The sequence below is a fragment of the Chelonia mydas genome, chromosome 3 (assembly GCF_015237465.2).
Source record: "Chelonia mydas isolate rCheMyd1 chromosome 3, rCheMyd1.pri.v2, whole genome shotgun sequence".
NCBI classification, from domain to species: Eukaryota; Metazoa; Chordata; order Testudines; family Cheloniidae; genus Chelonia; species Chelonia mydas.
The window spans coordinates 603,654-621,320 of NC_057851.1; the positions used below are offsets into that span (position 1 = coordinate 603,654).

The 17,667-nt window shown below is 58.2% G+C and overlaps 3 protein-coding genes across 5 annotated transcripts in view; 1 reads left to right on the forward strand and 2 right to left on the reverse strand.

Moving 5' to 3' along the window:
* The window catches only part of IFT172 (intraflagellar transport 172), a 134,650-nt gene extending 134,335 nt beyond the window's left edge, over nucleotides 1-315 (forward strand). The window contains 1 exon segment of the mRNA XM_037893588.2: nucleotides 137-315. Within this exon segment, the coding sequence (XP_037749516.1) occupies nucleotides 137-226 (90 nt within the window). The 3' untranslated portion in view covers nucleotides 227-315.
* A 2,441-nt stretch (nucleotides 316-2,756) lies between these two features.
* Nucleotides 2,757-8,554, reverse strand: KRTCAP3 (keratinocyte associated protein 3). Of its 2 annotated transcripts, XM_037893589.2 has the most exons (7): nucleotides 8,415-8,554; nucleotides 7,713-7,897; nucleotides 7,141-7,200; nucleotides 5,785-5,985; nucleotides 5,534-5,668; nucleotides 3,847-3,953; nucleotides 3,262-3,398 (listed from the first exon to the last, which is right to left on the reverse strand). In XM_037893589.2, exons 1-6 carry the CDS (start codon nucleotides 8,437-8,439, stop codon nucleotides 3,855-3,857), a joined length of 705 nt encoding a protein of 234 aa, XP_037749517.1. In that variant the 5' UTR covers nucleotides 8,440-8,554; the 3' UTR covers nucleotides 3,262-3,398; nucleotides 3,847-3,854. The 2 variants fall into 2 exon arrangements, with proteins under 2 accessions (XP_043397878.1, XP_037749517.1); XM_043541943.1 differs by lacking the exon at nucleotides 3,847-3,953 and having other exon boundaries at nucleotides 2,757-3,398.
* A 703-nt stretch (nucleotides 8,555-9,257) lies between these two features.
* Nucleotides 9,258-17,667, reverse strand: part of NRBP1 (nuclear receptor binding protein 1) — a 79,349-nt gene continuing 70,939 nt past the window's right edge. The window contains exons 13-18 of one of the 2 annotated variants that reach the window (XM_037893592.2): nucleotides 11,759-11,809; nucleotides 11,494-11,629; nucleotides 11,344-11,397; nucleotides 10,811-10,874; nucleotides 10,678-10,733; nucleotides 9,258-10,330 (exon numbers count right to left, since the gene is read on the reverse strand). In XM_037893592.2, the coding sequence (XP_037749520.1) occupies nucleotides 10,232-10,330; nucleotides 10,678-10,733; nucleotides 10,811-10,874; nucleotides 11,344-11,397; nucleotides 11,494-11,629; nucleotides 11,759-11,809 (460 nt within the window). In that variant the 3' untranslated portion in view covers nucleotides 9,258-10,231. The remainder of the gene's footprint in view (nucleotides 10,331-10,677; nucleotides 10,734-10,810; nucleotides 10,875-11,343; nucleotides 11,398-11,493; nucleotides 11,630-11,758; nucleotides 11,810-17,667) is intronic. The other variant, XM_043541938.1, reaches the window with a different exon arrangement.

Genomic DNA, 17,667 nt, shown 5'->3' on the forward strand with positions numbered 1-17,667 from the left:
TGCTGCCTGGTCATGCACATGCTCGGGGGCTGGGCTCGCATTGACCCCCAGGAGGGAGTGGGAGGATGCGCTGAATCCCGCAAGCCCGGGTGGCTCCGCGCAGCCTGTGCCCAGCACCTTCTCTTCTCTCTTGCAGACGTCCCATAGCCCCGTGTGCCAAGACGTGCTCAAGTTCATCGGCCAGTGGTCTGGGGGGCTGCCGAGCAGCAGCCTCTCCTTCCAGTGAGCGGCCGCCAGGGCTGAGTGGGGCGCCGCCTTCCCCGCCCCCTCACCGCTCCCCATTAAAGCAGGTGTGACCCCAGCTGTGATCCTGGATCCCGTGTCCGGCCCTGCTTGCGAGTCCTGTGCTTCCCCTGGGGGTGGGCAGCATCCCATCGCCTCCAGCCCACGGCACCCCAGGGCCTGGCCAGGCCGCAGGTGAGCACAGGAGCCCGACAGGCTCGCGTCACCTGGAGGGCCCTGAAGTGACGGGGCTCAGGCCAGGCTCAGAGCAACCGAGAACGAGCACAGGGGCCCTGCCCTCCAGACCGCTCCCTGCGGGGTCGGGTAGGCTGGGCCCTTCCGCTGCCTGGGGGATTCAAGTGCAGGGGGAGGATTGAGCGCCGAGCAGCAGGCCCCAACTGTGTAAGCAGAGTGTCCAGCACCCCTCATAGAATATCAGGGTTGGAAGGGACCCCAGAAGGTCATCTAGTCCAACCCCCTGCTCGAAGCAGGACCAATTCCCAGTTAAATCATCCCAGCCAGGGCTTTGTCAAGCCTGACCTTAAAAACCTCTAAGGAAGGAGATTCTACCACCTCCCTAGGTAACGCATTCCAGTGTTTCACCACCCTCTTAGTGAAAAAGTTTTTCCTAATATCCAATCTAAACCTCCCCCACTGCAACTTGAGACCATTACTCCTCGTTCTGTCATCTGCTACCATTGAGAACAGTCTAGAGCCATCCTCTTTGGAACCCCCTTTCAGGTAGTTGAAAGCAGCTATCAACTCCCCCCTCATTCTTCTCTTCTGCAGACTAAACAATCCCAGTTCCCTCAGCCTCTCCTCATAAGTCATGTGCTCTAGACCCCTAATCATTTTTGTTGCCCTTCGCTGGACTCTCTCCAATTTATCCACATCCTTCTTGTAGTGTGGGGCCCAAAACTGGACACGGTACTCCAGATGAGGCCTCACCAGTGTCGAATAGAGGGGCACGATCACGTCCCTCGATCTGCTCGCTATGCCCCTACTTATACATCCCAAAATGCCATTGGCCTTCTTGGCAACAAGGGCACACTGCTGACTCATATCCAGCTTCTCGTCCACTGTCACCCCTAGGTCCTTTTCCGCAGAACTGCTGCCTAGCCATTCGGTCCCTAGTCTGTAGCTGTGCATTGGGTTCTTCCGTCCTAAGTGCAGGACCCTGCACTTATCCTTATTGAACCGCATCAGGTTTCTTTTGGCCCAATCCTCCAATTTGTCTAGGTCCCTCTGTATCCTATCCCTGCCCTCCAGCGTATCTACCACTCCTCCCAGTTTAGTATCATCCGCAAATTTGCTGAGGGTGCAATCCACACCATCCTCCAGATCATTTATGAAGATATTGAACAAAACCGGCCCCAGGACCGACCCCTGGGGCACTCCACTTGACACCGGCTGCCAACTAGACATGGAGCCATTGATCACTACCCGTTGAGCCCGACAATCTAGCCAGCTTTCTACCCACCTTATAGTGCATTCATCCAGCCCATACTTCCTTAACTTGCTGACAAGAATACTGTGGGAGACCGTGTCAAAAGCTTTGCTAAAGTCAAGAAACAATACATCCACTGCTTTCCCTTCATCCACAGAACCAGTAATCTCATCATAGAAGGCGATTAGATTAGTCAGGCATGACCTTCCCTTGGTGAATCCATGCTGACTGTTCCTGATCACTTTCCTCTCATGTAAGTGCTTCAGGATTGATTCTTTGAGGACCTGCTCCATGATTTTTCCAGGGACTGAGGTGAGGCTGACTGGCCTGTAGTTCCCAGGATCCTCCTTCTTCCCTTTTTTAAAGATTGGCACTACATTAGCCTTTTTCCAGTCATCCGGGACTTCCCCCGTTCGCCACGAGTTTTCAAAGATAATGGCCAAGGGCTCTGCAATCACAGCCGCCAATTCCTTCAGCACTCTCGGATGCAACTCGTCCGGCCCCATGGACTTGTGCACGTCCAGCTTTTCTAAATAGTCCCTAACCACCTCTATCTCCACAGAGGGCTGGCCATCTCTTCCCCATTTTGTGATGCCCAGCGCAGCAGTCTGGGAGCTGACCTTGTTAGTGAAAACAGAGGCAAAAAAATCATCTTCCTCTAGGGCTGAGACCCCCCCCGAACAGCGAGCTGGTGAGCAACGGGCTGGCCCCAGAGAGAGTCCTTCCCCCACCATGGCCCCAGTGCCAGGCTCCTCCCCTTTCTTCAATGCCCCACCCACTGCAGGCTCCACCCCTTCAACATGCCCTGCCCATTGCAAGGTTCCTCCCCGCTTAACACCCCCACTGCCAGGCCTCTCCCTGCTCTTATGTGCACCAGTCCCATTGCCACCCTCCTCCCTCTTCTACACACAGACCCACCCACAGCCAGACTCCTCTCCCTGCTGTACTGACCCCAGTTACAACCTGCTTCCCATTGCGGCTCAGCCCCCCTCGGAGGACAGCCACGGGCTGGACCCAGTGACTCTCTCGCTTGCAGCAACTCACCCAGGATCGGGGAGTCGCTTGGGAAGCCAGGTCCCAAACCATGGAGAGTTTATTAACCATGTTTATTCGGATGGTGCCTGAGGGCCAGCCAAGCCCCCTGTGCTAGGTGCAGGACAGCCCCAGAGACGTGGCCTGTCCTGGCACCACAGACTTGGCAGGGCCTGAGGCCGAGCACACCCGCAGCGTGCCAGGGCGAGGGCCGGTTCATGCCATGGCTGGGTGTGTGAGTGGGAGGGGGCGAGCTAAGGGGCAAGTGTGGAGTGAGGCTGAGGGGAAGAGCTGGAGGGAGGGGTGCTGAGAAAGGCCAGTTCCACCTGCAGCGGGGTCACTGGCTGTCCGGATGTCTCTGCCCCTCCCTGCTGGTGTCTCTGGCAGGATCCCTTCCTCCATGGCCATGGGGGGTGGGAATGCAGCACAGCATGGTGGGAAGACCCCCAGGAGGGCTGGCAGCTGCAGGACTGGCACGCTCATGGCACGAGGGGGACAGCCGCGGGAGCCCTGATACCAGCAGGGCCCTGCCACAGCAGCCGAGAGCCTGCTCCCCCAGGAACAGTCTGCAGGGAGGGGCAGCTGCCCCCTTCCTCCTGGCCCTGTGTTCTGCCTCTCCCACGGGCTGCATCAGCATGACGGGCACTTCACTCACCCGCTCCCGGCCGCCGTGGCCGGGGGGTTCCTGGAGCAGCGCCTGCGAGAGAAAGAAACTGTCCAGCTGTGGTGGCTGCAGACCCCTGAAGCCTGCGGCCCCTGCCAGGCGGCTGCACCACGGCACCTGGAGCCCCAGCGCGGGCCAGGAATGGGGCCCTGCCGGGCGGCTGCACCACAGAACTCGGACCCCTGGTGCGGGCCGGGAGGGGGCAGGACCACAGGACTCGGAGCCCCGGTGCGGGCAGGGAAGAGGGCCCTGCCAGGCGGTGGCACCACGGGACTCAGAGCCCCGGCACGGGCAGGGAACGGGGCCCTGCACAGCCAGGAGGGGGAGTGACAGGGTCCCCATTGCCTGGGTGGAAGTTGCACCAGGTTGAGCAGCTCCTAGCCAGGCTGGGCTGGACAGTCAGAGACCCACCAACCCAGCGGGTTCCCCCATGTGCCCCGTTCCCCCCGCTGGGCCAGGTGACGCCACACGCTCCCCTCACCTCTGCCCCTAGGCCGGGGCCCCGTCTGCCACAGCCAGCAGCTGGCACAGCTCTTGCTTGTGCCGGTCCTCAGATGCCACCTCCTTTGTTGCCATCTCTTCCTCCAGCTGGAAAGGAACGCAGATGCCTGAGCGAGGCACCCTGGGCAGCAGGGCCCCAGGGGCAGTGTGACGCCAGGGCTGGGGTGACTGAACCCCCAGGGAGGTGTGCAGGGGTCATAAGAACAGCCAAAGGGCCACCTAGCGCAGTCTCCAGGTCCCACAGCAGCCAGTGCCAGGTGCCCAGGTTCTCAACCAGGGGTCTGGGGCCCACTGCGGGGCCGTGAGCATGTTTCAGGGGGTCCCCCAAGCAGGGCTGGCATTAGACCTGCTGGGGCCCAGGGCAGAAAGCCAAAACCCCACCGCCCAGGGCTCCAAGTCCTGCCACCTGGGGCTGAAACCAAAGCCTGAGCAACTTAACTTCGCAGGGCCCCCTGTGGCATGAGGCACCAGGAAATTGCCCTGCTTGCTACCCCCTAATGCTGGCCCTGGCTTTTATATACAGAAACACAGTTGTTGTGGGCCATGGAGTTTTTAATAGCACATTGGCGGGGGGGGCGGTTCGGCAAGAAAAAGCTTGACAACCCCTGCCCCAGAGGGAATGAACAGGGTAGTGGTCAAGTGATCCATCCCATTCTCCAGTCCCAGCTTCTGGAAGGCAGAAGGTGAGGGACACCCAGAGCATGTGATTGTGTCCCTGCCCATCCTGGCTAATAGCCATTGATGGATCTACCCTCTGTGAATTTATTTGAGTCTTTTTTCAGCCCAGTTATACTTTTGGCCTTCTCAACATCCCCTGGCAATGAATTCCACAAGTTGTGTGTTGTGTGAAGAAATACTTCCATTAGTTTGTTTTAAACATGCTGCCTGTTAATGTAATTGGGTGACCCCCAGTTGTTGGTTTATGAGAAGGAGTAAATAACATTTCCTTCTTTACTTTCTCCACACCAGTCATGCTTTTATAGACATCAATCATCTCCCCCCTTGGTCTCTCTTTTCCAAGCTGAAAAGTCCCAGTTCTATTAATCTTTCTTCATATGGAAGCTGTTCCAGACCCCTAATCATTTTTGTTGCCGTTTTCTGAACCTTTTCCAATTCCAATATATCTTTTTTGAGATGGGGCGACCACATCTGCACGCAGTATTCAAGATGTGGGCGTCCCATAGATTTATACAGTGGCATTATGACATTTTCTGTCTCATTATCTCTCTCTTTCCTAACGGGTCCCACCATTCTGGTAGCTGGTTTGACAGCCGCTGCGCATCGAGTGGATTTTTTCAGGGTTGAAGCTGGATGAGCAATGTGTGGGCAGAGCATGGGGGGCAGATGAGGGACAGCCCCTCTATCAGCCCTGGGGAGACACCCCTGGCCCTGCACTGTAATCTGGACCCTCCCACCCCAAAACCCATACATATCTGGCCTTGGACCCCCCCAACCCCACACTTGCTCTGGCCCCTCATTCCCTTCACACCCGAGGGGGGTGCAGCACCTCCCAGTGGGTGTTGGGGACACCACCCCTGGGACCCTGTGCTCAGGGTTACAGCAACTGAATCTGTCTGGTGCACCAAATGGGGAGAGCCCCACCCCCCGAGAGACAGTCCCTGGCGGGGCCAGGGGAAGAGGGGGCGGTTCTGGCTGGAACCTCCGACCTGCTGGCGGATGTAGGTGTCTGCACAGGGGCCGATGCCGCGGAGGATCAGGGACACCACACAGCACCTGCCGGAAAGCACCGCTTCCACCGCAGCCATCACCATGGAGGGGAACCAGAGCGCCAGGGCCGTGTCCTGCGGGGTGTGCAGTCAGGTCAGGGCGTGCAGCAGGGGGGCGTGCAGGGAGCAGGGGGAGCCCAGCCCGCCGGGGCGACGGATGGGCAGGGCCCGGGCCCGCGGCAGGGACTCACGTAGATGCGGGTGGTGTTGAAGGGGCAGTCGTTGGTGGCTATGGCAGCCCGGGCGTCGGCTGGGAGGGCGGAGCTGTTGCAGCCCACGATCAGGCGGTGCCCCCTGCTGGCGACGGTGAGGGAGACGGCCAGGGCCAAGCCCACGCTGCAGGCAGCGGAGAGCAGGCAGTTCAGCAGCGAGACGCACAGCAAGGCCCAGTGCTGCAGGCAGAGACCAGAGCTGGTGGGCAGGCGGCCGGGCAGCCACGGGGCGTCGCCCCACCCCCGCCAGGGGCCACTCACCAGCTCCAGCAGCCCGTGGGTGAGGTGGGCAGCGGCCCTGGGCCCCACACGCCCAAGCAGGGACCCCTCCCCTCCTCCAGCAACTGGAGCAGCTGCTCCCAGACGAACGTTTCTCTGGGCCTCCAACGTCTCCCTGCACCCCAGGCCCTTGCAGCCCCACGGGGCCCAGCCCCACCCCCGTGTCCATGTGAAGCTGCAGGGGTCAGGGTCTCCCTTGCCTCGCCCGTGCCAGTGCTACCCGATCCCAGCACTAACGAGCAAGGGCGCCTGGCAGCCCCTTCCCCCACCCCCGGTGACCGCGCCTGGCACTGTCCTGTCTGCTTACAGCTGGTGTCAGACGCGCCCTTTGCCAGCCTTGCCATGGGGAGGGCTTAGCACAAACCCTGGGTGCCCTCTGCCTCCTAGTGCCCCAAGGCCCCACTTCTGCGCCTGGCTTTCCCTTGGGGACGGGCCATCCTGCACCGAGCCAATGCTAGTGTCTGAGCCAAGACACCTGCATTGCAGCCACGCTGCACAGCGCAGTCACTGCCCCGTGCAACGGGGTGGACGGACCTGCCCCCCCGGCTTGTGTCAAGGGCTGTGGGGTTGCCTGTGAGTGCTTGGTGGCAGGGAGGGGCTGTCACATATTTACACAGCACAAGGTGGGGCCTTGTCCTTGGCTGGGGAAAGCAGGGGGTGCCTGGCACGGGCTGGGGAGGCCTTACTCAGCCAGGGGAGGTCCGTCCGTGCACCTGGCGTGGGCGGAGACGGGGACAGGGAGCAGCCCGGATGGAAAGAGCTGGGGCCTTATCTGCAGCAGGTGTGGCCTGCTGAGGACACAGCTGAAAGCAGGCTGGGCCCACACAGCAGGAGACAGGCACCTCAGGGAGCAAGGTCCAGGGAGCGGCTGCTGCAGGAGCTGGGCCACAGCCCTGAATGCTGCTTCCTGCCCGAACTCAGCCCCCCTCCTCCCCCGGGGCTGTGACCCCAACATTGACCCCAGCATTGGCCTCCCCCTCCCACCCTGGGTTCCCCAGCATTGACCTTCGCTCCACCCTGCCCTGCAGCCCCCCCGGATCCCCAGCGCTCACTCACCAGGGCTGCCTTGAGCAGGTTCTGGGACACCAAGATGGCCACAATCCCAGCAGTGATGCTCTAGGGAAAGACGGGGGGAAGGGTCAGTCCCTCCCCCAGTGCATGCCGCCCCCCCCCCCGCCGCAGCTGCCCCAGACCCCGCGGCTGGTCCCTGGGGCATAGCAAGCGAAAGCATTGTTAAATCAGGGGCCCTATGGCCCAGAAACAGCCACACCCATGCTCTGACCCAGGCGTTTGGGCCGGAAGGGGGCAGGACTGGCATCTCACTGCAGCAGTGATTCTGCTGTCTGCTCCTTGCACGGGCCCAGTGGTGCCGCAGTGGCCTCAATTCCCCACCCAGCTTCTAGCTGCGCTCAGCTGCCCAGCACGTGTCTCTCTCCGGGGTCGGCGGGCAAGTGCCGCCGTGTCCCTGCAGGCTCAGGGCCCGCCAGCTCGCCGGGCACATCGCTAGGGGCTCAGCAGACCCCACGTGCCAGGCAGGGACTCGTGCAGGCAGCTGGAGCCCCAGGGGCACCGGGGGGAGCAATGGGTACGGGCGCGGGAGCAGGGCCGGCCGGCGGGGCCTCACTCACCAGCAGCCCGGAGCCGACGGAGATGACGTTGGCGGTCGTGTACTCGGAGGTGACCGTGCGCTCAGGGTTGGCCACATGGCGCAGGACTGTGCCGTGCACGATGGCCCCCAGGATGAAGTTCAAGTGGCCCAGGATGATCAGGGTAATGCCAGAGCGCATGAGGCGCTGGGGCCCGCGCCCCAAGTCTGCAAGAGAGGCAGGCATCAGGCGGGGGGGGGGCTTGTACCGCTGGGGGGGGCACTGGAGAGAATCGCACACAGCGTAAGGGCCTAGTACCCCCCAACGGGCATGGGGGGAGGTGCCCAAGTGTGCTGAGGGGGGTCACGCATTGCGGGGGAGAGGGTACCCGAGTGCAATGGGTGGGAAATCACACATGGCATGGGGGGAGGGTATCTGAATGTGCCGTGGGGGGGGGGTCACACATGGCATAGGGGGAGTGTACCTGAGTGTGCAATGAGGGGGGTCTTCACACACAGCGGAGGGGAGACACCTGAGTGTGCAATGGGGGGTCACGCACAGCGGGGGGGAGACACCTGAGTGTGCAATGGGGGGTCACGCACGGCGGGGGGAGACACCTGAGTGTGCAATGGGGGGTCACGCACGGCAGTGGCGGGAATCTGCCCGTGAGGGAGATGGGTGTTGGGGGGGCGGTTCGAGGAAGGCCCCCCCCAAATGGGCTCCGGGCGGGACCCCGGGACTCACCGAACCCGCAGCGGCCGCAGCCCATCCCGCCGGTTCCGGGCCCCGCCGGCAGCCACAGGCCCAGCCCGGATCGGCCTCCCAGCTCGGCGAGGAACCCAGGAGTCCGATCCCGCCCCTCGCCCTCCCAGCGCGGAACCCAGGAGTCCGACCCCACCCCTCCACCCCCGCGCGGAACCCAGGAGTCCGGCCCCGCCCCGCCCCTCCACCCCCGCGCGGAACCCAGGAGTCCCGCCCCGCCCCGCCCCTCCACCCCCGGCTCGGAACCCAGGAGTCCGGCCCCGCCCCGCCCCTCCACCCCCGGCTCGGAACCCAGGAGTCCGGCCCCGCCCCTCGCCCTCCCGGCGCGGAACCCAGGAGTGCGATCCCGGCCTCTCACACCCCGCGCGGAACCCAAGAGTCCGGCCCCGGCCCCCATCCCCCTCTCGGAACCCAGGAGTCCGACCCCGCCCCTCCACCCCCGCGCGGAACCCAGGAGTCCGGCCTCCCGGCAGAACGATTGATCCCGGGGGGGGGGGGCATCTCTCCACCTTCCCCTCCGAGGCCGGCGAGCCCGGGCCTGGGGGTCCCGCTCCGGGAGCTCGGTCCCCGGCGGCGCTGGAGGGAAGGAGCCGCCCCCTCCCCTTGGCGGCTTCTCCACGCCTGCCCGGAGCCCCCGGGGGGTCGATGCCCCCCCCCCAGGCCCACACAGCGGGGGGGCGGCTGTAGCCCCTCCAGGTCCAGAGCCCTGGTTGAGGCACCAGCCTCCAGGGCTGCCCCCCCGCTGCCCCCCTCGGCCCCAGAGAGGGCCCAGCCCCAGGCGGGCGGAGGTAGACGGGGCCCAGCACACATGGCAAAGAGGCGGCGTTTACTTATTTACAAAACAGTTTATTAAAAATAGGAAACGATAGAAACTAGAGGCCGGAGCCTCCAGGGGCCAGAGGCAGCGGCCCGGCCCCTGGGGAAGGGGCTGCAGGGGGGAGCGGAGGGGGTGGGAACAGGCCCGGCTCAGGGGACTGGGAGCAGGGTTCGAGCCCCCCACCCCTCCAGGGAGACGTGGGGCAGAACTCACGCAGGACGGCCCTGAACACCAGGGGAAGCATGCCCACAGCTACCCCTCCCCACGCGCAGGGCCCAGTCTCATGGGGAGGGGGGGGGCTCCCGTGCCAGCAGGGGGAAGAGCAGCACCCAGGTGCCCCTCCAGCAAGAGCCTGCTGCGGGGTACCCGAGAGTGCTCCAAGCACCTGCTCCCAACCCCACCCCTGCCCAGCTAGGTCCAGGAGGGCAGCGACTGCCCCTGCCCCGGGGCTCCAGCCCAGCCTCGGCCAAGCTGCTGCGTAACACACGTAAACAAGAGGGATAGAGAGCCACAGGGTGAAGCGCCAAGGGGCTGCTGGGGGCGAGGGTGAGCAGGGCGCGTTGCAGAACCCCCCTCACCTCTGCCCCGGGGGATGAGTACAGAACAGTGCTAGAGGCAGACACCAGGTGTGGTGCACATGGGGGTAAGGGGCTCCCCTCTTTTCTACCTTTAAATAAAAAGATTTCTGTCCTGTGCAAAAGAAAACCCACCAAACTTTGTACAGTTCCAACAGACCAAATACCATGCACATTCCCGCGGCCCGGCTGGCCACGCCGCCCCACACAATCCCAACAAAACACGGCTCAAATAATACTGACTCGCAAAGTCCCCTTTAATAGGCAGGCAGGGCAGACTGTCGCTGGGCCTGGCGACGGCACATGCAGGATGAGCTTCCAAGCGCAGCGTCTAGGGTCTCGCTGGTGCCCTACACAGATGGACAGACTCTGAAAAGGGTCATGGGCCGGCCAGCCTGGAGGGGCTGCTAGGACGACACAGTCACCGCCGTCAGGGCTCCGTTCCGGGCATAGAAGAACTTGCTGAACGCCTCTTCAAGTAAACAGGTGAGTCTGTTCTGGTCGGCCTAGGGAGAGCAGAGCAGTGAGCAGGGTGACTGCACGCCAGGCCGCCCCAGCTGGCGCCCCCGGGCAGGCAGAGGGCAGGGTCAGGCAAGCTGGGCCATGGGCCTGACCAAGCCCACATCTGAGAGACTGGGGCGGAGGGAGCAGCAGGAGCCTGGCCCTGGAAGGGGAAGACTGGTGGGACAGCAGGACAAGAGACCCTGTGGCCTGTGCGCTGAGGGGAGGGGCAGCCCACAAGCACAGCTAGGTGAGCGAACGGGGCTGACACAGGAATAAGCTTGGGGAGGTGTAGGGGGGACCCATGCAGCCAACTCCCCCTCGTGCCAGCAGGGGTGAGGCAGGAGCTCACCTCACTGATGAACCCCAGCTGTACCAGCTCAGCCGCCAGCTCCTGGATATTGTCATCTACAACAGAGAGGAGGAGTGAGTCCTGGACTGGCGGGACGCCCCACAGCCCGGGGAGGGGAAGGGCAGGTACTTACTGGGCAGTAAGTCACAGCTCAAGTGTCTATTCAATTTGTCTTCCAGTTTCAGCAGCAGCGTCAGCTGCAGGAGAAAGGTGGGCATGAGAAGGAGCCGCAATTCCTGCATGAGCTGGGGGGCTGCCACAGCCCGGGTGGCCCCTGCCCTTTACTCCCCACCCTGCCCCCCTCTGTACTTCGAGCAGTGCCTGGAGCAGACCCACTACAACCCCCTCTGCTCCCCGCGGGACAGAATGCACCACACCCAAGCCAGGAAATGCCACGCTCTCTCCTGCACGAGGAGCGTGGATCCTGCAGGGACTGCGCTGCACCAGGTGGGTGCCATGCCAAGCCTGTCGGCTTTGGGCCCTGCATACTGGAGACCTGCCGGGGCAGCAGTGCTCTGCAGCCAGCACGTCCAGGCCATAGCACGGCTCACCCCACCACTGCTGCCAAGGGGGAGCCGAGACATTTGAAGCAGCCTGTTCAGTAATGGTGCCTTAAGACCCCGCCCGTACAGAGCATGCGTGTGCAAGAGGGAGACGGAAACGTACATGGTGCTTGACTCCCTCCTCCACTGACTCAATGTTACACTGCATTAGCACCACCTGAAAGGGAAGCAGAGAGGCCACGTGACTCCAGCTGTCACTGCATGGTGCAGCCACTAAGGGGAGAGCAGCAGCAGCATCTCCTCCCCCTCTCACCTTGCGGGTCTCCACCTCAGCAGGTTCTGGCGTTGGGGTCTTCACTGACGGGGGGATAATGGGGGACTTCACCACCTCCTGCTGGGGCTGCTGGGGCCGAGGCATCCCAAAGGCTGTGAGTGGGTAGATGCCGTTCCTGCAAGAGGAGCAGTGTTATGGAGGGCGCTTGCCTTCTCCCGGTGAGCGGAGGCAGCGTCCAGGGACCTGCCCGGGGCCAGCTGCAGGCAGGAGAGTCTCACGGCATAGGAGGGGGATGGCATCTTACCTCACATCCTCCAGGAACTTGTCCAGCTCCAGTGCCGGGGACTGGGAGAAGCTGAAAAAAAAAGGGCAGTGAAGTCACAAGCCAAGCCAAACCCAGCCTGTGCCGCCTCCCTGATCAGTGCCATGGGGGGGGGGGGGGCTTGCCTGACAGTTCTCCCCTCATTACAACCAGGAGGTAGAGCCTCTCCCCTGTGCAATGCAGGGGCTGGAGGCTCCAGGACTAAGCCCTCCAAGGGGCTCTTCCAAAGCTGAAAACACTAGGAGCATTAAGGGAAATTAAGCCCTAACACAATGGCAGCCCTGTCTCCCTGTTGACCAGCATGTTAACACATCACAGAGTGTATTGCAACCATTTAGCCAATGCCAGGGATCAATGAACAAGGAGAGGCCCTGCGGGCGAGAAGGCACTCTGCTGCACAGCTGCTCTCCATCACTCACACTGTACTAGCAGAGAGGGATAAAGCAGAACTGTCAGCAGGGCAGTCGATCAGGCAGAAATAGGTAGAAGTTCCATCCATATAAAGCAAGATCTTTGTAATTTAAGGACTTACTTGGGAACCAACCCAGTAGCACCCACCTACCAAAGGATGCTTATGAACACAGGAGCCTCCAGACTGAATCAGGCCAGGTTCCCTGTCTTCTGACAGTGGCAGCACTAGATAATGCTGAGGAAGAGGAGAGAACCCTGGGGTAGCAGAGGTGGGATAATCTACCCCCCACGTAGACCTCACCATGGTATCTAATAGCTGGAGATTGATGTAAGCCCTGAAGCAAGAGGTTTAATGTTGCTGCCACACTTATCAACTGTGATCATGCTGAATAGTTTTGATCCACAAGTGTCCAGCCCTTTTCACATTTACTAAATTCTGGCTTCAGCCACTTCCTGTGGCAGTGTTCTGCATCGGGGTCGGCGTGTGTGTGAGAAAGTGTTTCCTTTTCTCCTTTCCCTTTTAATAACTGAACACTGCCATTCTTGTGCAGGGAGACCAGATGCTCCTGCTCTGCCTTCTCTACTACTGATTTTATATACCTCTATCGTGTCCCCTCTTATTCATCTCCTTTCTAAGGTAAAAATCCCAATCTCTTCAGTCTTCCTGGAGAATTTTTACAGGTCCTTGATCATTCTCATTGCTCTTCTCTGAACCCCTTCCAGTTCTGCAATATCCTGGGAGATAAGGTGATCCAAGTACCCCACGTTGGCCACAGTTGGGGGGGTACACAGTTAAGTACATACTCAGGGACTTACCTAGATATGCCCAGATGGGCATGTTTTCCTTGTGATTGTCATCTTCATGGTATTTCAGCAAAGGGGACCATCTGGTCCCTGCCAAAAGCTACGAATTTGCTGGTTGTCATGGTTATTGCGGGATGTGCATGTGGAAGAGATTAAGAGTCATGTGACAGGTGAAATATTGTGTCCCAAAGCTGCTGGATGTGAAATTGGGCAGGAGGGGTGGTTCTCAGAGTTCACTCAATCAAACATAACAACGGATGTCTTTCTATCTAGCCCCACCAAGAGTCTACGATCTAGACAAGGTGCAGGCTTGGGCCTTTACACAAAGCACAAAAGAACCCAAGAAAAAGACCCTGAACAGGGGGATGACCAGGGACAAGCCGATTACAAAGGAGACAAAAGGTCTGGTTCTGTATAATAGGAGAAAGAAGGGCACAAGAGATTGTCCATTACAGAAGTGACATGCTGCCAGCATGAGTGTCTCATGGAAAGTGGCTCCCAGCTCTCTGGACTGGGCAGGAGTTACACAGACTGACCACTGGGTGAGAAATCCCTCAGACCGGAAAAGAACTTGCTAACACCTGTAGACGCCACAGTGCATCTTCTGTTTTTCTTTTACCTATCACGTGATGTTTCCAGCTCTTCTCCTTGCTGCTATTTGAATCTCTCAAGCTTTGTCCCAAACTGCCACTGGGTTTTACTGGAAACATGGCTGAGTGCTGTGTGCTAAGGACAGGGCAGATCTGTGGTGACGCTAGTGAAGGGGGGATGCTGCTTCCACAGAGGCAGCGAATCTCTGCACACTGCGTGTGTCCAGAAGTTGCGGGACTGGGCACTTGAGTGTAATGAAGTGGTGTACACAGACAGGCTGGGGAGACTTGTGCCCCAGGGCCAGAGTAGAACTCAAGGGGTTAACTAGCCCCATAGATTATCTCCACTCAGGCTCCCTAAGTGAGCCCTGGAGGCAAAGAGCTGGGGTATGCAAATTGTTCGCTTGCAGAAGGAAAGAACGGGGCTTGCAGAGCCTGGAGTGGGCTGCTTGTGTTGCCAGCAGCTGCTAGTTTTGGGCAGGTTCCCTCCAGGGGGCACAGAGAAGGCTCCCTTGCACGTAAGCAGGTGGGAGCGATTCACCCTGTAGCCCAGGGGTAACACTGAAAGCATCAGTGACCAGCACTCCACCCAGAACCCACACCAATTTACAGAACTGCATTAGAATGTTCTCTGTTCACTGCCCCACTCTCCATGCATCCTAACACATTGTTTGCTTTTTTGACTGCCCTGCACAGAGCCCAGGTCTCACCAAACTGTCTACAGTGACGCTCCTGTGTGCAACTTAAGACTGCCACCACATCCCCAACTCTCTCCATTCCCAATGCGGATCAAAGCCCCTGTTCCTTCTGTGGAGGGACGGACACCAACCTTGCACAGCGTTTCCTCAGATAAGGCTTAGACACGTTCTTCCCACAGTGTCGCTAGGCCTTGGAGAGAGCCTCTGTTTGATTCCCGAATGGCTTCGCAAATGCCTAACAGGATTTTAACCTCTTGCCTGCAGCAACTATGAAGCCCTGTGGCCCCTGGACAGAAAGGTTTCTGGAGCGAAGAGAACAGCCTTCTCTCACAGCATAACAGAGAGACGCATCAGTTTCAAAACTTGCCTTTCAGAGACAGCGGCAACTAGAAAAGCCAGCCACAAGCTTGTATAATTTGGCCAGTTTGAGGACTATCACCACCGGATAATGCTCACATGGAGAGTCCCACGTACCTACATAAAGAATGCTCTGAGGGCTGGTACCCACTTTTCTACAGGGCTTGGCTCGTAGGACACCAGGAGACTAGTGTAGCCAAGGTTTCAGAGTAGCAGCCATGTTAGTCTGTATTCACAAAAAGAAAAGGAAGACTTGTGGCACCTTAGAGACTAACCAATTTGAGCATAAGCTTTCGTGAATGCATCCAATGAAGTGAGCTGTAGCTCACAAAAGCTTATGCTCAAATAAATTGGTTAGTCTCTAACCACAAGTCCTCCTTTTCTTTTAGTGTAGCCAAGATCACCATAACTTTGCAATGATTATTATTTAGAGGCCAGTGCCCCCGTGCCAGGCCCTGTACAGATGGCCCTTTCCCCAAAGTGCTTACTATATCGCTTTGCACCAGAAATGAAACTTGACTAAACAATAAATAAAGTTTCCTGGGTGAGTTCTGTCTGGACAGCCTGAATGACCTGGTTTGCTGAACGGCACCTCGATTCCCATCCCCAAGCTGTGGACACTTTATTAAAAGATCTGCTCCAGGAATTACTGAGAGGCCTCTGTTGGACAGGAGTCAGACTAGAGGATGCTAATGAACCCTTCCGCCATGAAAATCTGTAGGTGGTCCAAATCTGCTGCAAGAGGGCTGTTCTTTTCTGCATGTGCCATGGAGATTCCCTGTCCACCATAAGACAAGGAGGAGGACTTCACATCTCTCTTTTCCGTATCCTTTATGTGAACTTTTATGAAAGGAAACAGGTTCTTCTCTGCCTGGGACAGTATTTCTCTGAGACGCTCTGATCTTGGTTCTGTTCAGACATACTACAGATTGAGCTGTCAAAGGGAACTAACAGGACATGGACTGAGAGATTGAAAAACTGTACAGCACAAGGGGTGAGCCTGAAACAGAGATTACTTCCTTCTGAGTGAGGAACAAGATGACCCAGGGATTATTGTCTTCCAGCTATGCTCCCCCAACCTGAGAAGCTTGCTAAGAATAACCTGGGGTAGCTGTCAGCATATCTAGTTGGCAGCCAGTATCAGAGTGCCCCAGGGGTCTGTCCTGGGGCCAGTTTTGTTCAACATCTTAATTAATGATCTGGATGATGGGATGGATTGCACCCTCAGCAAGTTCACGGATGACACTAAGCTGAAGGGAGAGGTAGATATGCTAGCGGGTAGGGATAAGGTCCAGAGTGACCTAGACAAATTTTAAGATTGGACTAAAAGAAATCTGATGAGATTCAACAAGGACAAGTGCAGAGTCCTGCACTTAGGATGGAAGAATCCCATGCACTGCTACAGGCTGGGGACCGAATGGCTCGGCAGCAGTTCTGCAGAAAAGGACCTAGGGGTTACAGTGGACGAGAAGCTGGATATGAGTCAGCAGTGTGCCGTTGTTGCCAAGAAGGCTAACGGCATACTGGGCTGCAGTAGTAGGAGCATTGCCAGCAGATTGAGGGAAGTGACTGTTCCCCTCGATTCAGCACTGGTGAGGCCACATCTGGAGTATTGTGTCCAGTTTTGGGCCCCACAGTACAGAAAGGATGTGACGAAATTGGAAAGAGTCCAGCGGAGGGCAACAAAAATGATTAGGGGGCTGGGGCACATGACTTATGAGGAGAGGCTGAGGGAACTGGGGTTATTTAGTCTGCAGAAAAGAAGAGTGAGGGGGGACCTGATAGCAGCCTTCAACTACCTGAAGGGGAGTTCCAAAGAGGATGGAGCTCGGCTGTTCTCAGTGGTGGCAGATGACAGAACGAGGAGTAATGGTCTCAGGTTGCAGTGGGGGAGGTCTAGGCTGGATATTAGGAAACACTATTTCACTAGGAGGGTGGTGAAGCACTGGAATGGGTTCCCTAGGGAGGTGGTGGAATCTCCATCCTTAGAGGTTTTTAAGGCCCGGCTTGACAAAGCCCTGGCTGGGATGATTTAGTTGGGGTTGGTCCTGCTTTGAGCAGGGCGTTGGACTAGATGACCTCCAGAGGTCCCTTCCAGCCCTGATATTCTATGTCTGCTCTCTCCTGCCACAAAAGAACATTGGGATGGGATCCGGGAATGATGCCTAACCACATTGTATCCAGTCAGTTGTTCACTTTTGGAGGTGCCCTGCCAGCAACCAACTAAAAGGACAATGTTTTGGATCTTTGCAAATCTCTACCATGTTGGTAATATTAAGGCCTATTTTGACTCCTGGGTGAACAATTTTCTGTACTGGGATCAAAAAGCTCTTGACTTTGAAGAACTGGTGGGTCTGAATCCTTTCCAGTAGCTGGCAAGGGACAGGTGGATCTGTTTTTCTGGAGAGAGTAGATTCTGATATTGTCCAAAAGTGTTTCTAATTTGGGACCTGTGAGGACACCTGGATGGACTGAGTGCTGGGGAGGAGCTTGTGGATCACAGCACATGCTGGTACCAGTGACAGTAGGCTATAGGGGACAGGTCCTGGAAGCTAAACTTAGTTTGCTAAGCAGAAGGTTTAACTCTCAGGCCTCTGTGTTATCCGTCTCTGAAATGTGCACAAGTCCAGCTAGACATGAATTCTCTGCATTGGTCTTCACGGCTGAGGAAGTGACGGAGATTCCCACACCTGAGCCAGTCTTTTTAGGTGACAAATCTGAGGAATTGTCCCAGATTGAAGTGGAGAAGGTTTTGGAACAAATTCATAAATTAAACAGTAACAAGTCCCCAGGACTAGACGGCATCACCCAAGGGTTCTGAAGGAACTCAAATATGAAGTTGCAGGTACTAATTGTGGTATGTAACCTATCGCTTAAATCAGCCTCTGCACCAGGCGACTGGCAGACGGCAAATGGAACACCAATGATTCTTTAAAAAGGCTCCAAAGGCGGGCGATGCTGGCAATTACAAGCCAGTAAGCCTGACTTCAGTACCGGCAAATGGGCTGAAGCTATACGGGCTTGGGTGGGG

What these genes read in the sequence shown, in the direction of transcription:
- KRTCAP3 (XM_043541943.1), bottom strand. Translation starts at nt 8,439, where the DNA reads ATGGGCTGCGGCCGCTGCGGGTTCG. An exon ending in TCAACACCACCCGCATCTAC is followed by an intron (nt 5,669 to 5,784) that starts GTGAGTCCCTGC and finishes CACACCCCGCAG; the next exon opens with GACACGGCCCTGGCGCTCTG. An exon ending in ACACCTACATCCGCCAGCAG is followed by an intron (nt 3,399 to 5,533) that starts GTCGGAGGTTCC and finishes TTTCTCTCGCAG; the next exon opens with GCGCTGCTCCAGGAACCCCC.